The 23,614-nt window shown below is 38.0% G+C and overlaps 1 protein-coding gene across 1 annotated transcript in view; it reads left to right on the top strand.

Moving 5' to 3' along the window:
• LOC103596167 (WD repeat-containing protein 70) overlaps positions 1–23,614 on the top strand; it is a gene marked incomplete at its 5' end in the record, with an annotated part of 258,626 nt that overhangs the window by 227,620 nt on the left and 7,392 nt on the right. Inside the window, 4 exons of the mRNA XM_008579746.1 lie at positions 6,160–6,260; positions 7,695–7,774; positions 9,813–9,929; positions 12,311–12,473. Coding sequence (XP_008577968.1) covers positions 6,160–6,260; positions 7,695–7,774; positions 9,813–9,929; positions 12,311–12,473 — 461 coding nt within the window. The remainder of the gene's footprint in view (positions 1–6,159; positions 6,261–7,694; positions 7,775–9,812; positions 9,930–12,310; positions 12,474–23,614) is intronic.

The raw sequence follows: 23,614 nt of genomic DNA on the forward strand, positions 1-23,614 counted from the left end.
CAGCAACCTTTTCATTTATAAAAATGTTACGGCATTTTTTCTTTTCACCGTAGGGCTTCTATCTGGCTTTTCTGGGGGGGGGGGGTTTTTGGGGGGGGGGGGGATTGTTGGGACAGGGAAGGGAGAAGATTTGTAGCAGAAAGTGACAGTTGGTACAAGTCTGGCCCATGGTAGAACTTCCTTGAAGCTGGAGGAATGTGGAAGAGAAAAAAAGGATAGGTATGTGCTCACTTAGAAGGAAGTATAGAGAAAATGTCTGTCTTTAATTTTTTCCATTTAGGGGATGTCTCTGTGGAGATCAGGTGGGTGTTAAGGAGGCTTATTGTTGGAGACTGAGGCTTATTCACCAGGTTTGCTTCCTGAACTTTAGAGGGATGAGGCCAAGCCCCATTGCCCATGAATACTGCAGAAGTCATCCCAAGTTTGGGAAAAGCAAACTCTCTCTTTAGGAGAGAGTGGAGGAAACAAGGATTGGAGAAATAGCCAGGAAAGGTTGCAGTAATGCCTATCTTACTCTTCTACCTCCCCAGCCCAATATTTTAATGTAAAAAACAATTTTTCTTTCTCTGTGAAGTAAATATTGGGCTTGTGGAAATCTGAAGAAAGTTACCTTCCTGTTTTTGTCTGCCTTCTTCTTGTTTGTTTTGGGCTGACATCTTGATTTACATTCTTGGTCTTGGGGATCGGCACACACCTGGCCATTCAAATATATTGGATAGTCCTAAGGATGTCCATGACTCTAAGGCTGTTCTATACAAGTCTGCAAAATTGTGTGACAGTCTCTTTCAGAGACAGGTGTCAGGCTCTTTATTTGAAAGTTCCAAAAAATGCTTGTTCTCCCAAGGAGTCACTGAGTTAGCTTATCCATTCTTGTACTATATGACAAAAACCAAACATGAAAAGACCAGATGGAGTTTGGTTTACAGTGTAGGTCAGCAGCTGGGAAGGATCAGGAAATGGTGTTTCAATTTTATCATGTTTAAGGTATAAAATTATGAAGGATGTTGGGCTTCTTTTACCATGTAAAGTAGAGTAAGGGTAGTGTTTGGATATGTGCATTACAGACACATAAGACACCTAATGCACAGGCATTGATTTCTTTTATAGTAACATTTGTGAGCTGGGAACTAGTGGGCTTTTTCTTTTATGGTTTTAGTAATACCATTTGCATTTTAATATAAATTTGCTGAGATTTCTACTTCTGGGTTAGGTGGATTTGGAAATGATTAAAAATCTCCCCTTTTTCCACATCTTTCAGAACACAGCTTTACATGGTTAAGTAATATAAAGGAATGAACAAAGGAGTTGGAGAAACTTGCCCACTGATTCCATTTCCTCTATATGGGAAAGTTACTCACCCTCCTACAGTCTCAGTTTCTTCATCTGTGAAATGGGATGAAATTACTGATTTTGTAATATTGATGTGGGGACTCAATTACATTTAATAATATAAAGTTCCAGTTACCTAATAGTTTCCTTCCTACTCTGTCCTAAAATATAAATCCATTTATCTCTTTGGTTTCCTCCTCCTCCTTCTCCCCTTATTTGCTTCCATGATTTCACTTAAAGTAAACCAGAAAACTGTTGAAATAAATTATTTGGAATTCTTTTGTGGCCTTCTCACTTTTGCTACTGGGTAATTCCAAAATTCCTGCTTTGGGTTCTTGACACTGCTAGTTGTACACAGTGCTTTCTTCTTTTCCAGCCCACCCCCCTCTTTTTTCTTTGGTTTCTCTAGGGATGAATGATCTGTGTAGAGCACATTAAAATCTTGTATCTCCTTCTAGTCATCTTGCTTATGATTTTTAACTCCAGTTATTGTCCCTTAGTGGCTGCTGCTAGAGCTAAGTACTTTTTGGGCAGTTTATGGTTACTCTGCATTGCCAAATTATAAGGCTAAAATGAAAGTGAGATTTGGTTTAAAAGAACCTAGTTTTGGGCTGAAATGGAGTTTAGCTTTGACAGTGAGGGAAGCCATTAGCAGACCCACACTTTTTGATTAGATGAAGTAGATTAGTGTAAGAGTAAAACACTTTATCAATTTAATTAAGCAAATCATTATATTAAAATGTGCAGACTAATTTTAGAATCTAATTCTGTACACTGCAATGGCATCTGCTATTTGGCTCACATGATATAATGTGAAGTCTTTCTCTTTGATCCATGTAGATCTCATGTCTTGATGTTCTTTCTGGTCCTTTGATTCAGATGTGCTCCCTCCTGTTCATTTGCTGCATGGCTAAGTAAATTTGTGATCTGGTTGTGTCAGGCTCCCCAGCCAGAGAAGCACCTCTTCAAGAACAGAATGAAGGAAGTTTGGGATAGTTGGTTGATTGAATGCAGTCTTTCCAAGTATTTATAGCTCATCTGTCTCCTAATGGTTCCTTAGGCTTCTAGCAGGCACGTGTCCCATTGTTGTTAAGCAAAACCCGGCATGTATATTTGACAAGTTAGCAGCGTGGCAACTCTGCTTGCTCCCCAGCCCCGCCGCTGTCTCAGGGATTGTTTGGTTTGGCAGATGGCCAACTCTCTGCTATAAGATGCATTTCTTTGACAGGACAAAGTGTGGAGCCGCATTAGCTGCAAAGTTTACAAAGGTTAGCTAAACACACACAATAAATATTAATAAATAAAAAGGCCCACCCACTTTTGACTTTGAATTCTGTTTCTTCATTCTGTGTTTTGGAACCTCTGTAGTATTTGATTAATAACCAGTCTTAGGGTGATTGAGCCTTAGTATCCCTAGCCTAAGTCAGACTGCCCACAGGCCTCTCATTGGCTGCTTTGGTGACTCATTGCCACAGTGGATGGACCTCTGGGATGACAGTTTAGTTCAAGGGCTCTTATTTGCCTCTCCCTGCTTTAGCATGCATAGAGGGTAAATGTGCTTCTCCATGAGAGCTTATGCTGACCTGCTGTGTGTGTGTCTGAGAGCTCTGCAGGGTAAAGGAGGTGAACAGGAATAAAGGTGCAGTGCCCTTGGACTCCCTGGAAAGCAATCAGACATTGCTTGTTGGCCTGGACAGTTGTCTCTCTCTAACATTTACACCCTCAGCTTGCAGGGAGAGAGTAACAGTAACCTGCTGCCCCTGGAAACTGCCTATTTGGCTGGGTGTCTTGGAATTTATCAGGCCTACATTGTGGATCTTTTCCAATTCTGCACCCTGCTCACTTGAAAACATATTTGAGAACCAGTAATCTTAGACTGCTAGCCAGACCTCTAGAGAACCAAGGAAGAGAAATAACTCTAATACTATGTCCTTAAGATTGTCCTGGGGCCATTTGTGGGTGGCTGAGATTTCTGAAGGCCATCGAAAGCTTCTGTCATTGCTTTTTCTTTCTCTCTTGTTCATGCACATCCTCTCTAGGACATATTGAGGGGGAACTAACCCTGCTGCATTTGTAGTATACCTGAGTGTAATAATGATATGGAGAAATCAAATTATTCCTCATGGAGAGTAATTATTTTAACTTGATAATGGTTTCTAACTCTACCTAGGGAAGCAATCCATTTAGGCATGGGTGAACTGTAGTTTTTAATTCATTCCTTCAGCAAACATTTGTTGAGCACCAAATGCTACTCTAGGCACTCGGGATATATTGCCAAACAAAACTGACTGAGCTTTCTGCACATGGAGTATATGTTCTGGTGGGGGAGGCAGAAAATAAGCGTAATTGATAAACAAATTATGTATTATGTTAAAAGGTGATACGTGCTATAAGAAAAAGAAAAGCAGGGCCGGCCCGGTGGCGCACTGCTACAGTGCGCCGCTTGGGAGCGCAGTTGCGCTCCCGCTGAGGGTTCGGATCCCACATACAGACCGGTTCCCGCTCACTGGCTGAGCGAGGTGCGGACGCAACACCGAGGGTTGCGATCCCGTTGCCGGTCCCGGTCCGGTACGGGCGCGACACTGAGGGTTGCAATCCGTTGCCGGACACGAAAAAAGACAAAAAAAAAAAAAAAAAGAAAAAGAAAAGCAGAGTGAGGTGAGTTTTGGGGCACTGTTTTAAATAGGGTGGTCTGAGTAGCAATGGCATTTAAGCAAAGACGTAAAGAGATGAGTCTTGGCTTAGATGAACTTATTTTAGGATAGTGTTATGTAAACATGACTTTATGAAGTTATGTTTGTGACTCTCCTCATGTTTCCATGTACCTGGCTGTGAACATCTGGAAATTTCTAGTGGTCTAGGCGTAGTTCTCAAATTAGTCTCAGTGGCGGAGTACCTAGAAGTCAGGCTGCGCTTTGCAGACTATGAACTATTGATATACTTAATGCCGTCTTACCAACCAAGGGCATTTTTATTAGGAGAAAATGTGACTTTTATATGTCTGCATTATAAAGTGGGTTTCATGAGAATATCTACAAATCAACAACAACCAAAAAAATAAAAAAAATTAAAAACCCAAACTGTCAAAATAAATATAATTTTCTTTTTTTCTCCTTTTTTTGTCTTTTGTCATGACCGGCAATGGATTGCAACCCTCAGTGTCGCGCCTGTACCGGACCGGGACCGGCAACGGGATCACAACCCTCGGTGTTGCCCCCGCACCTTGCTCAGCCAGTGAGCGGGAACCGGTCTGTATGTGGGATCCAAACCCTCGGCGGGAGCGCTGCCGCGCTTCCCAAGCGGCGCACTGTAGCAGTGTGCCACCGGGCCGGCCCCAAAATAAATATAATTTTCTATTTTCAAGTTTTTCTATTAATATTTACTCATTATTGTATATGTTTTATCATCTTGCTAGCAGACCTTGGGTAGCAGGCACCATAGATTTAAGGAAAATTGTGGAAAGAAAACCTAAAATTGTGAAAATCTGCCCTTTTAACTTAATTGCCCCCTACCAATAGGGAAAATGCAGCCACTCTGATTTGATTTTCTCTGTAAAACATCTCAGTCTTCTTCAGTGGTGCATAGCTTAAGAACCACTCTTGTGGATTATCATCAGAGGTGAATTAGATTCCTACAGACTCTTCAGCTTCTTCCTTAATTCCTCTGGAATCTCAGAGAAGGATTTGTAGCCGTTTAACTATAGGCATAGTTTTTGCTCATCAGATGGGAGTTAGAATTTCTATCAAAAGGAATCTCAGAGATTCTCAGATTTTCTGTCTTAACGAAAGAGTGGGATGGTTAGAGATGAGGAATGAAAGAAATTCAGCTGAAGGCAGATTTAAGAGACAGAAGTTCCATGGTTTTCATTCTACTGTTAGAACTGTAAAATGGCAGTATTTAATTGTATCCTTTCCCCCCTAAGTCTCCATACATAACTGGGCAGGTGATTGATAGATGTTATAATAAAATAAATGTTGAATTAATGCTTATATTCATTTCTTACTCTATCAGAGTGAGTTCTACAGAACCTAGTACGTGGTGTTTCTGCCTACCAACATTAGCTTCATCTTTTTTCCCTTTAATTCTATCCATTCCATCCCTCCCACTTCTGCCTTCTGACTGCAGAAAAAAATTAAAAATAGGTTGTAGTAGAACTAGTGGTTCTTTTTGACCCCAGATCACTACTTATTTTCCTCACCAGTAATAAATTCAGGGGATCATAACTTACAGTGAACCTTCACTTTAACAGCTTTTCAGTCAGGTTAATGTCAAGTCTTTGAATTTTGTCTCTGTTTCACTTCTATTGTTCTGCTGTTTTATCTCCTAGATAGAGATTATTAAATGCCTGCGAATATGTGTTGTTTCTGAAAAAGCTTTATGAGATTTGGATCTTTGTAAACTAAAAACAATAACCGCCTGGCCCCAATCTGCTGTCCAGAGGGACATATTGTGTGTATAAAAGCATGAAACACTGAGATCTAAATCTGTTTCAGTAGGAAGCATAACTGAGTTATTTGGATATGGCATTCCATGATGCCAGCCTCACATGGTAATGGAGCTGGGAAACCTAACTTTGTGGTTTCAAGGATGTCAGGAAAGGGAGATAATGTCAGGGAGGGAACATCTTCTTTATTTTTAAAGGGTATCACACATAAAATAAGTGATGGAATGGAACTTAACCTCAGGAGCACTTTATGGTTTAGGTCTTAAAAGTTACAGTTAACCATCAGGATCTTATTTGATTTAGTAAACTAGCCATCAAGGTACCAGCAGGATTTTTTTAAACCTTTTTATTTATCTTTAGTTGACCACCATGCATTTCCTTTTCAGAGTGTTGTCCGCTGCCTATGGCATCCAAAGCTGAACCAGATCATGGTTGGAACTGGAAATGGATTGGCTAAAGTCTATTATGACCCCAACAAGAGTCAGAGGTATTTCATAAGTATTGCCTGTTTTAGATGAATGACAACAACTTGGGGAAAGGGGCTTTTTTCACCCCTGCTTTTATTTATTTTCCCCCTTTGATGGGGAGCCACCCTTTTAGAAAATGCAGCTGGCACAGAGTAAAACCTCAAACTCCTACTGTTGTGCTTTAAAGAGGATTTGGATATCGCCCTTGATCCATACTGGATTCAAAGTGAAAGTTTCCTGGGGATTTGCAGTTCTTTAGCTGAAATGCTGAGTGCAATGGGGAAAAAAGTCCTGCCCACTTTGTATACCACCCTGGACAGTGGCATTAGCAGTGATGCATGTCAGGGATTAACAAAACAGGGAACTAACCACTTATAGGAAATGTAAATGCCTTGTCCATTTTGTTACCTTTTTCTCTGGCTTTTAGCAGTGATTAGTTTGGATGTTGAGCAAGGTTATTCTCTGCCAGCAGAAAAGAACAGCACAAATTCTTTCCCCCTCAACCCTTATGCCCACCCCAAATGTCAAACTTAGGCATACCAATGTATTTCACAGGTCTGGAAATCACTAGAGGCTCTGTCAGTCCTTTGGTTATTTCCATTTCCCTTGGGCAGAAAGGTGCACATGTGTTACCACCCAAAAAAGAATGGTTTTGTTTCTCTCCCTTAAGTTACAATGACTGATTAGCTCCCTCTTTAGAGTGAGTGTTGGATAGCTAGTATTAAAATTCACATGATAAATTCACTGGAGACCCGTATAAACCTGTTTTGAGGTTCCGTATCCTTTCTGAAGGAAAGCCATTCTCTATTAGAAGGCACTCTCTTTGGAATCTTTACTCCAAGAAATTTGCTTGTTTTTATTTTCTTCTCTTGAAAAGAATAGCTCAGTATTGCTAAGCAGAAGTGAAATGTTCTAAGCACACTTTTGGTTAATCCCACACATTCTTGGGCTGTAGCCCCTTGGTAACCCTGCCAAGATGACTCGGTTTCAGACACTTATACTCTTGTATCTGAGATGTGGACATATGCCTCTCGGGGTATAGACCACCCAGATTGCTTTCATATGGGACATAAACTAAAATTTGAACCCTATGACCTTTAGGGGGGGAAAAAGGATGGTTAGTTTTATTAATATTTCTTTAAGATCTTAAAATCTTAAGTTATTTCTCTCTCTCTCTCTCTCTATATATATATATATTTTTTTTTTAACTTGTGTCCTGTTGCCCTGTTACCTCTCCAACCCTTTTGAATAACCACTGACTGACATACTTGCTTTTCCATAAGTTTAATAATCCTTTATCATTAAGATCCCATCTGTTGCCATCCCTCAGAAAGACAAGGACCTGACAAGATGTAGTGCATAGAATGTGTTCCTGAAAGTATCTAATGCTTTCCACATAGACTTTCTGTTTCTGAAACCAAATCAAGAAAATAATTTGCTTTTACACCCCTCAGAGGAGCAAAATTATGCGTGGTTAAAACCCAGCGGAAGGCGAAACAAGCTGAGACTCTAACCCAGGACTACATCATCACCCGTAAGTTGTTAGCATGCCTTTCAATAATACATTTCTCTTCTACTCTCATGTGGTATTGATTGTGTTGTTTTAGAGACAGAAAAAGCCCTCAGAGTTCAGGCATATATTACAAAATCTCCCATTTATGTGGATAGGACTACAAGTCATGTAACAGCTAACCCCTTTAGCTTCTGTGACTCATCACAGCGACAGGGTTATTTCATGTAACTTTCAACCCAAAAGGGAAAAGCTTATTTGAGCCTAATACATTCCTCTATAGCAGCCCTTTAAAGCTAACAGTCTGTTCTAAGAATAAACAAGAAAGAGTGCTGTTGTTAGAATTAGGAGGACTGGGTTTGTCTAGTTCTGCCTGGCACACCGTCTGGCAGTGTGACATCGAACAACTGAAATTCATCAGGAGGATGAAGAAACTAGATGAAAGGTCTTCTCCAGCTCCTTCTGAAATTCTGTGACCATGTGCTAGACTGATCCAGAGGTTGTGTGTGTGTGTGTGTGTGTGTGTATACATATATATGTATATATATAAAATGAACTATCTGTGATACGAGCAAGAAGCTTAGGACAGAGTGGCTTATCTCAGGTTTGTCACACAACTTCATTAATTCTGGCTGGTCTTTGTTCCCAGAGCCACAATTTCAGACCTGTAACAGGTGACAAGTAGGAAGGAAATCTTGGATGCCACAGGGATTGTCATTAGCAGATGGCCCTGTGGACTTCATTGGTGACATTTAAAGCCCAAGGGGCGCTGTACTGTTGGGTTTTCTCCCTGCTGGTGGGTCTCACGTAAGACCAGGTCCCTTAGAACTTATGATCAGTAAGAGATCCCATGACACTTTTTGCAAGAGTAGAAGTGTTAAAATCAGTGTCATAACCAGTCTAGCTCATGTAATTACACGCGGCCTACTTAAGTTCCTCCAGTCGTTTGAAGTGAAAAGCTATTTTTCCTCCTCCTAAAAATACTGTTGTGTCGTGTTGCCCAACAGAGTAACGGGTGGCTGTGTTTCTCAGCTCCCCTGACTCAAGGCAGGCATGTTTTACTGATGAGTGATATGGTCTGGCCCTGGTCAGCAGTGGGGTAGAGGACAGGAAGGGATACTGGCAGAGTTTTTAAAGTGTTGTAGACATTTCACTCATATTATAAATTCCCTTTAAACCTTTACCCTCCTACCCCCGGTCCCTTGATAAAAGTTTCTTTTTTCAAAGAGGTTTTAATCTGCATGTAAGGGTCGAAAGAAATTATTCTGGTACTTGTTTTGATCAAGAAAAATCTAGTTATTTAATACTTCCCCCCCAAACCTTCTCCCTCTCCCTCAGAATATTACGCTGTTTCCCTTTTGAATTCTTATACTCATATTCTGAAATTTAATTCTGACATTGAGTAAACAACCAACAGCAATTGAACATATATTACTCTGATTTTTATTCTCTTGTTTCGTCCACCATCTAGAAGGAGGTATAGGGCCCTATCAAGTCCCCATGCCAAGAGATTCAGGTACCCCCTGCATTTCCAGGCAAGCTTTATCTCAGTTTCAGTGGGATAAGTGTTCCTCCCTTCCGGTTACTCAGTGTTGTCAACTCCTCTTGATAGATGGTCACATTTCAGAGACGTGTGAAGTGATTCCAGTGTTTATGAGGCATCTGAGGAAACATCAGGGCCAACAGGCAAGCTGTTGGCGTTATTCACATTTGGGTCCTGTAAGAAAAAAAAGAGGTAGTCTCATTAAGTGTTTCTTTTCAAAACCACAGAAATTAAGTTTTAACTGCTACCTATGGTTTGGGAGATGGGTAGCCTCACCAGTGTTTCCGTGACAGTATTTGACAGTATTTCCTGAGTGCCGTTAGCTGCCAGAAAAGGTGAACAATGAGTCTGGTCTCAAACAAAATGGGATAATTGGTTACAGTAAGACTGTCTTTTATTATTAGAGGAAGGCTGTCATTATGACTTCCATTTCGTCTTTCAGTTAGTCACACTTTAGCTATGTTTTTGGATGGAAGGGTTATTATTATAATGAAATTTTTCAAATGTGACTTCCTGTAGCTCATGCCTTGCCTATGTTCCGCGAGCCCCGCCAACGGAGTACAAGGAAACAGCTGGAGAAGGACAGACTGGATCCCCTGAAGTCACACAAACCTGAACCTCCTGTAGCAGGCCCAGGTGACTTGATCTGGCTAGTGACCTGCAAAGGGGGGTGAGGGACAAGGTGGGGTAATTGATATAGAATTGGGAAGCTCTTTTGCGTCTGGATGCTGCTTTATCTTCAGAGAGATTTTATTAGATTGTGATTTTTAAACATTTTCTTTTTAGCACCAGAACTTTTTTCTTAAAGGCATGACACAGAATCTCAGTATATAAAACTGATAAAAACGGAGCTGCTGTGTTGAAGTAGGGAAGGAAGCCTGGAGCCCTTTCTGCTTGTTCTCTAACTTGAGCCCTGAAGGTGACCTCAGTGGAACCCTGGGGCTCCTTGGAACCCAGAGTTAGAACCACTGCTCTCAATACTGGCATAAATATATCACACTGGGCAATTTGACCAGAACCCAGGCTGAATTAGGTTTCACACAACACATAAAGTAGCCATCATTTAGTTCTGTGTTGAGAAACTGGAGCTGCCCATGTCACTAGAAGATGAATAAAAGTCATTAGAGTTTTTTAAAAAGTAGGTACCAGAACAAAACAAGATAGCATTGGCTATAGTACAGCACATGCCTTCACTAGAATTCCATTTTCTGTTATCACTTGTGTAGTTTCTATTCGTCCTAGGCTCCCAAACCTACAGCTTTTGATTTGTTCATTCATCTGAACCTGAGTTCTGGACTTGCATCTGTTTGCCCTTCAGCATTGAGAACATGCTGCATATCTTTCGATTTTTTCATTTTCTCTGCCACCGTCCTCATCAAAGTTTCTTTTTTCTTTCTTTTCTTTCTTTCTTTCTTTTGGTGGCTGATCAGTAAGGGGATCTGAACCCTTGAGCTTGGTATTACAAGGCTGTACTCTAACCAACTGAGCCAACTGGCCAGCCCAAAGTTTCTAAATAATATTCTTGCCTGGATTATTGCAAACTTTTCTAACTAGGCACCTTATCTCAAGTCACTCCTCTTCCTGCCCTGCCTTCATTCAGCATACACACAGCTTTAATGTTGCTTTGCCTTCCACAGATTTGTCACCCCTTTTCCCCTGGGTGACGGAGCCGCAAAAGATTACTCAAAGCCCATCTCTTCTGGGCAGTGAGAGACCCCGAAGGGGTTAATTTCCCAGAACCTTCAAGAGCAAGGCATTCCTTCCTTTGGAAATTAACCATGAACTGGGGTTCTTTCCCTGAATTTATTCTCCAGGCCAGAAAATTACAGAAAAGGAATATATGCGGTTACAAAAAGAACAGTAAGATAATTGTCATGGCAGCAGTCATTAGGTTTAATTGCATCAAGGGCATCTGTCCTTGGAGCCAGCAATTATGCTGTGTTACAATTCGTATCTACAACAGAGACTTTAGCCTGTGGAAAGTTTACTGTCTATCGCATGCTTAACATTTCTATATGTAATTTTAAAAAGTTAGGCTAAACCTGAGACTACAGGGCTTTGGAAAATAGGCCCTGTGAAATACATTTGCTTTATAAATGATAGTGCTCTCTACAATTTAACCCCCAATTCCTCTAGTTTTCTTATTGCTACTGTCCCCAAACCTTCCTAAGGATCCCACTGTCCAGTTGTATTCCCAGAGACTTGAGGTTTTCTATAGTCTAACTTTAACCACCTTTGTAGCTTTATACCTCAGTTCTCTCCTACTCTTGATCTTCTGCTATGACTTTTGGTTCACTTGTGTCCCCAAATACCCATTGAACTTTTCTTTGTTGTTTTGTACTTAACCCATTTCAGTCATTGAAAATAACCTTCTCTACCTTCTGAGCTTTCCCAAATTGGATTCATCTCTTTCATAGAGATCTGTTCACCTTCCTTAGCTGAAGTGCTGTTGAGTACCAGGAACCATGTGAGCTGTTAGAGATCAGCAGGAAACAAATCCCTGCTCATAAGGAGCTTCCTCTCTAATAGGGCAATTACAGTACAGTAAAATAAGTGAATCAGTGTGTCCAACTTACTTGTTTTTTCTCATAATACCCCAGCAAAATTTTTAGAAGATGGCAAGCCTTAAGATATGTTTGTTTAAAGCTAAAATAGCATCTTATGAATATTGGTTATTTTTATTAATTGAATTTCAAATATTCATGCCTGAGGAAGTTTTTTAAGACATGTACATGGCATACTGTTTGTAATTTTCTATATTGGTTTCACTCTATAAGTCAAGCAACTAGGACATAACAATTAAAAAAAAAGTCTTTTCCTATTTAAAAATGTTACAGGGAAGTCAAGGTTTGGTGATTTCTTACTTTGGTTCTGATTATTATAAATGAAAGTTGAAAGGATGATACTTAAATACTCTTGAGATTTGTGCTCAGATAATAAGTACAGTGTACACAAGGTGTACCTCTGTATTGTCATGCTCATTCAGTTTCTGATTTGTATTTTTTCTTTTGAAACAGGTCGTGGTGGCCGTGTTGGAACCCATGGGGGCACTCTGTCATCCTACATTGTGAAGAACATTGCTTTGGACAAGACTGATGACAGTAATCCCCGGGAAGCCATTTTGCGTCATGCCAAAGCAGCAGAAGACAACCCATACTGGGTTTCTCCAGCATATTCTAAGTAAGAAAATAGCTTTTTAAAATAGAAAAGTTTTTATGTTTAATTAATTCGGAAGAACATAACAATGGTATTTTGGGGTTCTAACTTCTCCATTTCTTATTTCATTCTTGAGCATGAAAAATAGGCTAGATCTTGAAGCCTAGGCATTTGTTTATATCTTAAGACTCTAAAATGGTGAATTTTAAAACTAGGTCAGTTCTATGAGAGTTATAATCTAGTGTAAACCATTATGTGAAGACCATCCTGCCTATAATTAAAAATAAAATAAAATAAATCACTGCCTTAGTTGAGGAGAGCTAAAAGAAAATGAAGGGGAGCAGTTTGTAGGTCTGTTATGAAGGACTGACTTTTATTTAGAGAGCTGTATGTGTAAGTAACACTGTAGAGTAGATCCTGCCTACTCAGATTCCCTCGGGTACCTAAAGTTGAGTGAAAGTGTAGAGGTTCTTAAAGCCACTAAATCAGCTACATTTACATTAAAGAAAGGTACGACTGTAGAATTTTCAGTTTTTACATTTTTTAACTTTTTATTTCAGTTAATTTTAGACTCACAGAAAAGTTGCAAAAATAGTACAGAGTTCATATACTCATATACTCTTCACCCACCTTCTCCTAATGTTAACACCTTACGTAACCATAGTACAATTAATTACCAAAACCATGAAATTAACATTGATATGATACTATGAACTAAGCTACAGACCTTACTTGGTTTTAACCAGTTTTTCCACTCATGTCTTTTCTCTGTTCCAGGATCCCATGTTCCATTTAGTTGTTATTTCTCCTTAGCCTTCTCCAGTCATAACAGTTTCTCAGTCTTTCTTGTCTTTCATGACCTTGACATTTTTAATGAATACTGGTCAGTTATTTTGTAGACTTTCTCTCAGTTTGGGTTAGTTTGATATTTCTCACAATTGCAATGAAACTATGCATGTTCGGCAAAAATAGCACAGGAGTGATGTTGAATCCTTCTCAGTGCATCATATCAAAGTCTTCATTACTGGTGGTACTAATTTTGGTCAGTTGGTTAAGGTGATGTCTGCCAAGTTTCGCTACTGTAAGGTTGTATCATTGTTTTGAGTTGATAAATTTCTTGGGGGTGATATTTTAAAACTATGCAAATCCTGTTTCTCCTTACACTTTTGCTGTCTAGTTTTATCTTCATGGGTGGGTTTACCTGTAACAGTTATTATTGTGGTATTTGCCTAATGGCAATTTTCTGTTTCTTTCCATTCTATATTTATTATTTGGACTTCTACCTAAAGGAAGAGTTGTCCTTTCTCCCACATTTACTTATTTTTCAACTTTTTAAATTTTGTTATGGTCTCTAAAATACTTACTTTATTCTATGAATTAAAATCCAATACTTTCATTATTTAGTTTGTTACATAAATTATTCCAGCTTTGGCCAATAGAAGCTCCTTTGGAATGGCTCCCATCTTCTTTCAACACACCCCTATATATTTTTGAGCATTTCCCTACTTTCTGGCACCACAAGATGTTCCAGGCTCATCTTTGTTTTTCTTGCTCCTTTTCTGGAATCAACCACTTCTCCAAAGAGAAGTTGGTGGAGAATGTTGTTTAGAAACCAAGAGCTGGGTTCTAGATGTGCTCATTGCTACTGGAGTTCCATTGTTTCTAGGTCCTCTCTGCTGACAAAGCTAGGAAATATATATATGTATACTAACCTACACATATACACACATCTGTATTTATGTATGTATCAATCTGTATTTATATTTTTAAAACCATGAGTTTAAATTGATGACTCTGCTTTCAGTATAGCTTTTCCCCTTTTCATATTTGTAACTTCTTTCTCCAATAGTGAGAAACTCAGCTCTTATTTGTTCAATTCTAGTATACACGTAAAGTAGATTCAGAATTTCTAACTCATAACCCCATGAGAACTTTTAGCTCTTTTTGACTCTAGCCTTACAGTATCCAGTCAAGATACTGTTTTCCAAAGTTACTTAGTATATTAGTCAGGGTTCTTCCAAGAGACAGAACCAATAGGATATGTATATAGATATATGGGAAGGGATTTATTAGGGGAATTTGCTCACATGAGTGTGAATGCTGAGAAGTTCCATGATGGGCCTTCTGCAAACTGGATGCCGATAGTATGTATGGCTTAGTCCAAGTCTGAAAGCCTCAGAACCAGGGAAGCTGATGGTGTAATTCTTAGCCTGAGGCCAAGACCTGAGAACCCAGAGGTGCCACTGGTCTAAGTCCTGGAACTCAAAGGCTGAAGAGTCAAGTTCTCATGTCCACGGATGGGAGAGAACAATGTATCCCAGCTCTAGCACATAAAGTGAGAGACTCGCTTTTTCCTGTTTTTTTTTTTTTATCCTCTCTGGTACCCCAGCAGATTGTATAGCACCTACCTATACTGAGGGCAGATCTTTCCCACCTAGTCCACTCAGGCTCACATGGTAATCTCTGCTGGAAACACACTCATAGACACACCCAGAAATAATGCTTTACCAGGTTTCTAGTATTCCTTAATCTAGTCAAATTGACACCCAAAACTAACCATCACAGTTAGATTAGATCTTTTCTTCTCCACCCCAGTCAGTGTAGTTATGTTATTCATTTAAAATGCAGCTAGTTTCATTTGTTAGTGTTTATATTACCTTTTTGGGTTTACCCCACATTCTGTTTATTTGTTTTGGGGGGAGGTGTGTGAAAAGTGTGTGAAATATTACTGTGGTGTCAGAGCTTTAAAAGAGATATACTCAGAGAAGTGTCTCTCCTTCATCCCTGCTCCCCTGTTCCCATTTCCAGTCCCCCTTCTTTCAGTACCTTTCCCACCCACCCCGTATAGCTAGCTAACCAGTCTCTTTAGTTTCTGGTTTATCTTTCCTGTATTTCTTTTGCACAGATGAGAAGATACATGAGTATTTTCTTACATCCCATTCTTTCTTACATGAAGGATAACATAGTATAAATACTTTTTTTTTTAATAAAAAAAGGTGACTAGTAAGGGGATCTTAACCCTTGACTTGGTGTTGTCAGCACCACGCTCTCCCAAGTGAGCTAACCGGCCATCTCTATATAGGGATCCGAACCCGCAGCCTGGTGTCATCAGCACCACACTCTCCCAAGTGAGCCATGGGCTGGCCCCCCCACTTTTGTTTTTTTGGTCTGAATTCTATTTGAAAATCTATGATGAAGTATAATTACAACATAAGAACATATATATAAAGTAAAATGTCATTATTTTTTATTATATTAATACTACCCAAATCCAACTTTTATCACAAAATTATTGCTAATCTGTGATTATCCAGCAAGTAGTTGGTTATCTAAATATTTGTTCATCAGCATTTTTGTATGAAGTTTAACTTTAACTTGGGGAGTGAATATATTATGTCAGCTACCTTTTTTTGTTATGACATTTTTGAAATTTGAATTTTTCAGTCTAGAACTGTAACTTCTTTTTATCCCTCATGTTTATTGAGGTATAATTGATTTTTTAAGTTGTATATATTTAAAGTGTATGACTTGATTCCAATAGTCTTTTGGGCTTTGCATTTTTTTTACTTAGCAGTATGCACTAGAAATCACTACATCAGTTCATAGAGCTCATGCTCATTCTTTTTCAAGTTGCATCGTACTCCATTGTATGGATGTATCATAGTTTATTCAACCACTCTCTTATGTAAGGGTGTTTAGGTTATTTCCAGTACTTTGTAATTACTAACAGTGCTACAGTGAATTAACTTGTGCACATGTATTTTTGTATTGTTGGAGGTATCTTCAATTTTTTCTTGATATCTTTATGCATTACTAAGGTTTTCTTTTTACTTATGAGAAAACTGGACACTGATCACTTTCAAAAACATTAACATGCTAGAAAAAATCCCTTAAGAACCAACTCAATCTACAGATTGTTATGAGTAAACATGTCCCACAAAGTTTCATGTATTGTAACTTAATCCCCACTGTATTAGTGTTAAGGGATGGGGGTGGGGGGAAATCCTGTTATGGTAATTGAAAGGTGGGGACTTTAAGAGGTGATTAGATTGTGAGGACCATGCCCTAGTGAATGGATTAATCCATTGATGGTTGATCATGGGTGTGGTTACAATGGTTTTATAAGGAGACCGTGTGAGAAGCTTAGCTCTCTCTTGCTTAAGAAGCTGTAAGAAATAAATTTCATTTTTTTATACACTGCCCAGTTTCAGGCATTCTGTTATAAACAACAAGAATGGAGTAATACACATGTTATACTAAGTCCCCTATCTGCTGATCATTAGGAATTACTTTGCATAAAAGAAAAACACATTGTCTTAGCATGGGTTCCTTAGAAGGAGACCCTAAGACAAAGATTCACGTAGAGGTGATTTACTAGGATACGTTCCTAGAGAAAACCAGTGGGGGAGTGGAGAAGTGTAATGAAGTGTCAAGCCAAGTCCCATGAAGGGTCACTTTGGTTCAATGCCACAGGGTAGACCTGGAGATTGTGGTCAGAGGTAACATGTTCAGGGGCACAGCAGCTGGAATATCTGTTGTCACTGGTCTGTTGGTCATTGGTAATGACTGTAGATGGGGTTGGGTAGGACATTCCCAGGCACTGACAGCTCTTCAGAGCTTCGAAGATAGGTGCTGCTGCTGTGACTGAAAGCACAGTGCACAAGAATGCTAAAGGGATTTGAGGAGATCTTGGGGGAGCACTGTGTCTTCTGCTATACATGTTGTTGCAGAATAGGGTTTACTGTGTAATGTCAATGGTGGTTGTTCACAATGTGTGTTAATAACCAAACAGTACAGATGGAACATCTCTGAACAATGAGTTGGATAATATTACAACAGCTAAGTGGGTCATATCAAGGCTGGCCAGCTAAATAGTGTGCATTTAGCCTTCATTTGTGTAGAGTTTGTGTGTGTATTAGCTAATATATGTCAACACATCATTGGCAGTCAGACAAGTGTATAGATTATGCCTATGTTAACACTTCTTTTTTTATGGAGTAATTATTTTCTATTATTATTAGGTTTTTTTTTTTTTTAACTTCAGAAGACTTGTTTAAAAACATACCAAAAATTACCCGAGGAAAGAAAAGAAAACAGAGCCATAGTAATGCCTATGTTAACACTTCTTTTTTTATGGAGTAATTATTTTCTATTATTATTAGGTTTTTTTTTTTTTTTAACTTCAAAAGACTTGTTTAAAAACATACCAAAAATTACCCGAGGAAAGAAAAGAAAACAGAGCCATAGTTTAAAATTTGCTAAACGCAGTGAACATCATTTTGATGGCTAACTGCTCCAAATATGTGTGTGTATGTTTACACACAAAATAAATCATTGATATGTCTCAACAGATGTTGAAATAATACTGTTTGCTGATTATTGGTTGATATTAGCAGTATATGTATAATTCCTAGGAAGGTGTCAAAGATTTAACTTACCATTGAAGAAAATGAAACACTGAGAAGATAATTTTTAGAACCTGTTGGATAGCAAGTCATTGCTAGAACCCAGACCAGTAAACTGGCTTTAGAATTTCCAGGTTATTTGAACATCTAACAAATAATTATTCTGATAAAGGATCAACTTCAATTTAGTATGTAATTCTCATGTTTGAGTTTTTAAGTATACATACACAGTTAAAAAAACAAAAAACTGCAGCAGTACTAAAGGGTAGACAGTGGAAGTTTGAAAGCCTCCCTTTCACTTAACCCCCAGTTCCTTCATTTTACTACTTAGAAATACCAACCACTGCAGGTTCTTGTATATGCTCCCAGAGAAAGTCCATGTATAGATGAGCAGATACGTATACAGATAACATTCATTTATTGTTTAAAAATGCAGGTAAATAGCATGTTTTACAAGCTCGTTTTGGTTTTATTTATTTGTTTGATTTTTACTTGGTATATATACATCTGGAGATTGGGCTAGATTCATCCATTCATATCTAGCTCATTCTTGATACTTTGTATATTTCATTGAGTGATTATATTATACTTTTCTAAAACAATAACCTCTTGAAGAACAGTTGCATTGTTTTCACTCTTTTGCTTTCATAAACAATGCTGAAAGTAATATCTTTGAACATAGGTATTTGTCCACATATGCAAAACTTCTAGAAATAGAATTGATAATTCAAAGGGTATTCGCATTTTAAATTTATTTAGATAGTGCCATATTTTCCTCCAGAGAGACTTTTTAACCAATTTATTCAATGTATCAGTGCCTGCTTCTCCTCATCCTTGCTAAGTGAACATGTTAATTTTATATTTGTCAGTCTGATAGGTGAAAATCTGTAACCCATTGTAGTTTTCACTTATATTTTTATAATTTTTGAGTGTCTTTTCATACGTTAAAAGCCTTTTTTTCCTGTGAACTTTCTATTTACATCTTTTGCCCATTTGTCTAGTGGTTGATTGGTCTTTTTCGTATTGATTTGTAAAAGTTGTTTATATTAAGGAGGGTTAACACTTTGTATGTCATTAATTGCAAATATTTCACCCAGTCATTTTTTATTTTACTTTGTTTATGGCATGTTTCCCATGTGAAAAAAAATTTTTTTTAAATGTAGTCGGACTTAGAAATACTTTCTTTTGGGGCTTTCTGGGCTTGTTTTTAGTAGAAGACATCTGCTATCCAAAATTATTTTTTAAATTCTCCCATATTTCCATTTAGTACTTTTATAGTTTCATTTTAGAGTTAAGTCTTTGATTTACCTGGAATTATTTTAGTGAAAGGAGTGAGGCAGGCATATTCATTACAACAAACTTTGTGTCAAAAAACAGAAATTGATTGTTTCACCATTCTGGAGGCCAGAAGTCTAAAATCAAGGTGTTGGCAAGGCCCTATTCCCTGCAGAGGCTTTAGGGGAAAATTCGTTCCATTCCTCTTCTAGCTTCTGGAGGTTGTTTCTTGATTGCTTGGCTCATAGTCACATCACTCCAATCTTTGTTCATTCTATACATTGCCTTCCCTTTTGTGTCAGTCTTCTCCTTTTCTCTCTTGTGAAGATACTTGTGATGTTTTTCCAAATAAGGTAACATTCACAGGTTCTGGGGATTTAAGGTGGATAACTGTGGGGGGACCATTTTTCAACCTACCACAGTAGAGCTCCAATTTAATTTTTTCGAGTTGGTTAGCCCTTTACAGTACCACTTTTTATTGGATAATTTAATTTTCCTTATTGAATTGAAATGGCACCTTTATTGTGCACAATGTACTTAAATATGAATTTGAATCAGTGTCTAGGCTCTCTGTTCTGTTCTGTTAATTGGTCTGTCTATTCAAGTATTAATACCAAACAGTTTTCATTTTTGTAGGGCTGCCTGCTTTATTATTCTTATCAGAACTTTTTAATCTATTCTTGCAAGTCTTCATGACTTTAGGTTATCTAGCAACCTCCCACAGAAATTATTGGTGCTATTTTTAGTGGAATTGAATTACATGTATATATTAACTTAGATAGAATTCCATATTAATGATTCTTTCAAACCAAGAACAGGGTACATCTTTCTATTTAGTCACATCACTGTATCCCTTGGTAGCATTTTTAAGTTGTCTTCACATAGATCTTTCATATTTCCTTTTAAGTTTATTTCTACTTATCTTATTTCTACCTATCCTTATAGGATCTTTTCTTCCACTGGATTTATAACTCCTTTGTATATGGAAATGCTGTGTGGCTATATATATGTGCATTATTTATATATATTAGTTTTGTAGCTAGCTGTTTACTGTATTTTTCTATTGTTTAAATAATGTTTTATTCAATTTGGTGTGTATAGGTATAAAATTATATTCTATGTAAATAATGATAAGTTTACCTTCTCCTTTCCAGTTTTTTTATCTACTATTTCTTTTTCTTACCTAATTACATTGACTACTGCGAGGACAATATTAAATAATATCAGTAATAGTACACATCCTTTTCTTAGTTTGAACTTTAACAGGAGTGATTCTGTGACATTAAATAATGTGAACTTTTCCTTTTTGTAGGTGAAAAAAGGTCAAATATTGGCAGTTTCATATTGTTCAATCTAATAGTATTTCCCCACAAAACGTAACTTTTGAAACACACATACAAGATGTGAAGGAAGAATCCATCTCTTTCTATTTTCTTTATTCATTCAAAAAAGATTTACTGAATACTTGCTATGTGTCAGATACTATTCTAGGATATGGGGATATAGTTCTTTTTTTAGAGCTTATATTCTAATAGAGACAGACTATAAATAAATGCATAGATTTTAGATGATATTAAGCACCAACAAGAAAACTAAAATAGGGATAAAGGGACATAGAGTAATTGGGGGTTGTGGGAAGTGTGCTATTTTAGATATGGTAGAAAGGCTACAACCTCTACTAAAGTGGTCTTTGACCTGAGTCAAATGAGGAAATGAGCCATGTAGACACCCAGGGGAAGAGCATCCCATGCAAAAAAAAAAACCCTGCAAAGGCAAGAGGCATATACATCTGGAATAGATGCTGAATTTTATTGAATTCCTTTATCTTTATGGAAGTGATCGTATGATTTTTCTACTTTCATCTGTGAATATGATGAATTATATTATTAGATATACTAATACTGGGCCATTTGGCACTGTTGATATTACCTTTACATGGTTGTAGTGTATTTTTTGTCAGGTGTTAGGCTGGCTTCCTAAAAATTTTGTATGTCTTTCTTTTCTATGTATACCTTCAAACTGTTTTGAATACCATTAAACTTACCTATTTTCTAAAGATTTGATGTAATTCACCTGTAAAGCTGTCATAGCCTGGCACTTTTGTACAGTGGAGGTGAACAGTAATTCCGTAATTTATCTCTCTCTTTCCCATCCCCTCACTGCAAATAGTATATTTGAATTTTCTGACTCTTCTGAAGCTGCTCAGTAATTAATATTTCTTGGAGAATCATTCATCCGTATTTACAACTTTGTTTAAATAGAATTAATTGAAACTGGAGGTTTTTGTTCATTTGTGACCATTACCTAAAGATATTTTTCTGCACCACAAGTGAGTTAGTTATATTTACAATTGAATAATGTGCTAGCTTAATAATAGTTCTGCAAGGTGGGTAAAACAGGCGTTGTCATATCCTCATCCCTCTTGTGAGAGACTGCAGCATGATCTTCAATTAACAGTGATTGAAACTACAACTAGACTTCAGTCCTCTTGATCCCTAGTCTAATGAGCTTTCCAGAGCACAGTGCTCTCTTAATATATACCTTACTGCCACTGCATTTTGCTCCTATCCCTTTCCTTCAACCCAATTTTGTCACCTTACATTTACTGCATACTAACTAAGTTCATGGCACTGTCTCTGGCATGTAATTTGTTAGCCAGGATCACAGTGCTGTTTCTCCTGTGTTCACCTGCTAGAGTATACCATTTACTGCCAAGTGGCAAAGTGTTTGAAGGGAAGTTAATATTTAAAAGGATCTTTTCATAAAGGTCAATGTAATTGAGAATGTGTGTCTGGTTGTTTTTCTTCACTGCAATTGCCTTCTGTCAGTGATGAAATGAAGATTTATTTACTGCTTCTCGCTTTATCACAGAAAAGCACAATTAGACATTCCACAAATCTACCTGCTTGCACGTGACATATACTCACCTTTTTTCTTCAGTGATGATAATGAAGAGTCTTTGGACACTTTACATTTATTGATTATTTCAGTTTCATTCCTGGCACTAGCCGTGAAAGTTTTCAAACACAAGCAGGATCACAGAGGACTCCTGTTCAGCCACACATGGGCAGATTCAATTACAGTTTCTTGTTAAAAGATGCTGCTGGAGGGAGGGGAGAAGAGTTGGCTGGGGAGTGGGCAGGATGTAGATCCAGAATGCTATTAGCTTACACATCAGACAGGGATAGATGTGTGTGGGAGCCTGGATCCTGGCCAGCAGCCTGCCAGCCTGACAACTCTGTCAACCATGGTCACTTTTCTTGCCAGATAAGCTGCTGTTATTGCTGGTTCAGTCAATTTAATTTTCAGTGTTCATGTTTTGTCTGAATAGGATATGTTGATATGTGTGTGTGTACATATTAAAATATCATTCTCACCTATAAAGGATCCATTTAAAGTCATGTCATGTTAGTAGGCAATATTTAAAGAGGTCATTCTGTGAGCAAATGAAGTTTTATATATTATTTGTGTCAGGAAGGGACATAAACCCACAGAGAGAAAAATATCTTTTTTCCCTGAGTTATATTTAGGTGACTAATTGTCCCTGGCTGCCATATTCCTATGTAGAGGCCAGTGTTTCTCAAAGAGGTTTTGTGAACTGCCTATATCAGAGTCATATGTGTGTTGTGGCAGCGGATGGGGGAAAGTGTAAAAATGCAGAATTCTAGACTTTACCCCAGACTAGCTCAGTTAGACTCTGTGGGGTTGGGGCTGGGACTCTATGTGTTAAGAAGTGCCCTGGGTGATTATCTTGCACTCTAATATTTGGTAATAATACAAAAGTAATTATTCAAAACAAACCATAAGTGATTCTTCTTTTAAAAAAATTCAGACTTACAGACTAGATTATTTCAGTTACAGATATTCATAGTGAAGAAAAATTATTTACATAAGAAAATTTCCCAGAATTTAAAAAAAATAGAAAGCTGCTATGTTGTGTTTAACATATAAATTATTTTACCAAATGCATTCTACATACCATTTTTTGAAAATACATCTGTTATATGAAGTGCGGGACATCTGATATCCAAAGCAAGGTATATAAAAATAATGACACTTTTATTGTACTTACACTATGCCAGCCTTGTTTAAAAACCTTATCTATATTGATTTAATCCTCACACAGCCCTATGATGTATGTGGTACTATTGTCCCAGTTTTACAGGGGAGGAAACTGAGGCTTATAATTTGACCAAAGCTACACAAGTAGCAGGTGGCAGAATTGGGCTCTGAGTGCAGGTGGTCTGGCTTCAGAGTTGAGCCTATGATTTTAACTGCTACAGTGTACTGCTTCTCTTCACAGAGCAGCTAGTAGTAGTTATTAGAAAAGTTGAGTAATAGTGAAGCTGAAAAGATTATTGTGTGAGCCAGTGTGGCATAGCAGAGGGAACACTAGACTAAGAATCAGAAGTCCTGGGGTTTAGATCCAGCTCTGCCACTACCTAGTGAGTCTCTTACCTTGACTGAGTCTATTTTCCTTAACCA

The sequence above is a fragment of the Galeopterus variegatus genome, unplaced genomic scaffold, assembly GCF_000696425.1.
Source record: "Galeopterus variegatus unplaced genomic scaffold, G_variegatus-3.0.2 Scaffold81, whole genome shotgun sequence".
Taxonomy (NCBI): Eukaryota; Metazoa; Chordata; class Mammalia; order Dermoptera; family Cynocephalidae; genus Galeopterus; species Galeopterus variegatus.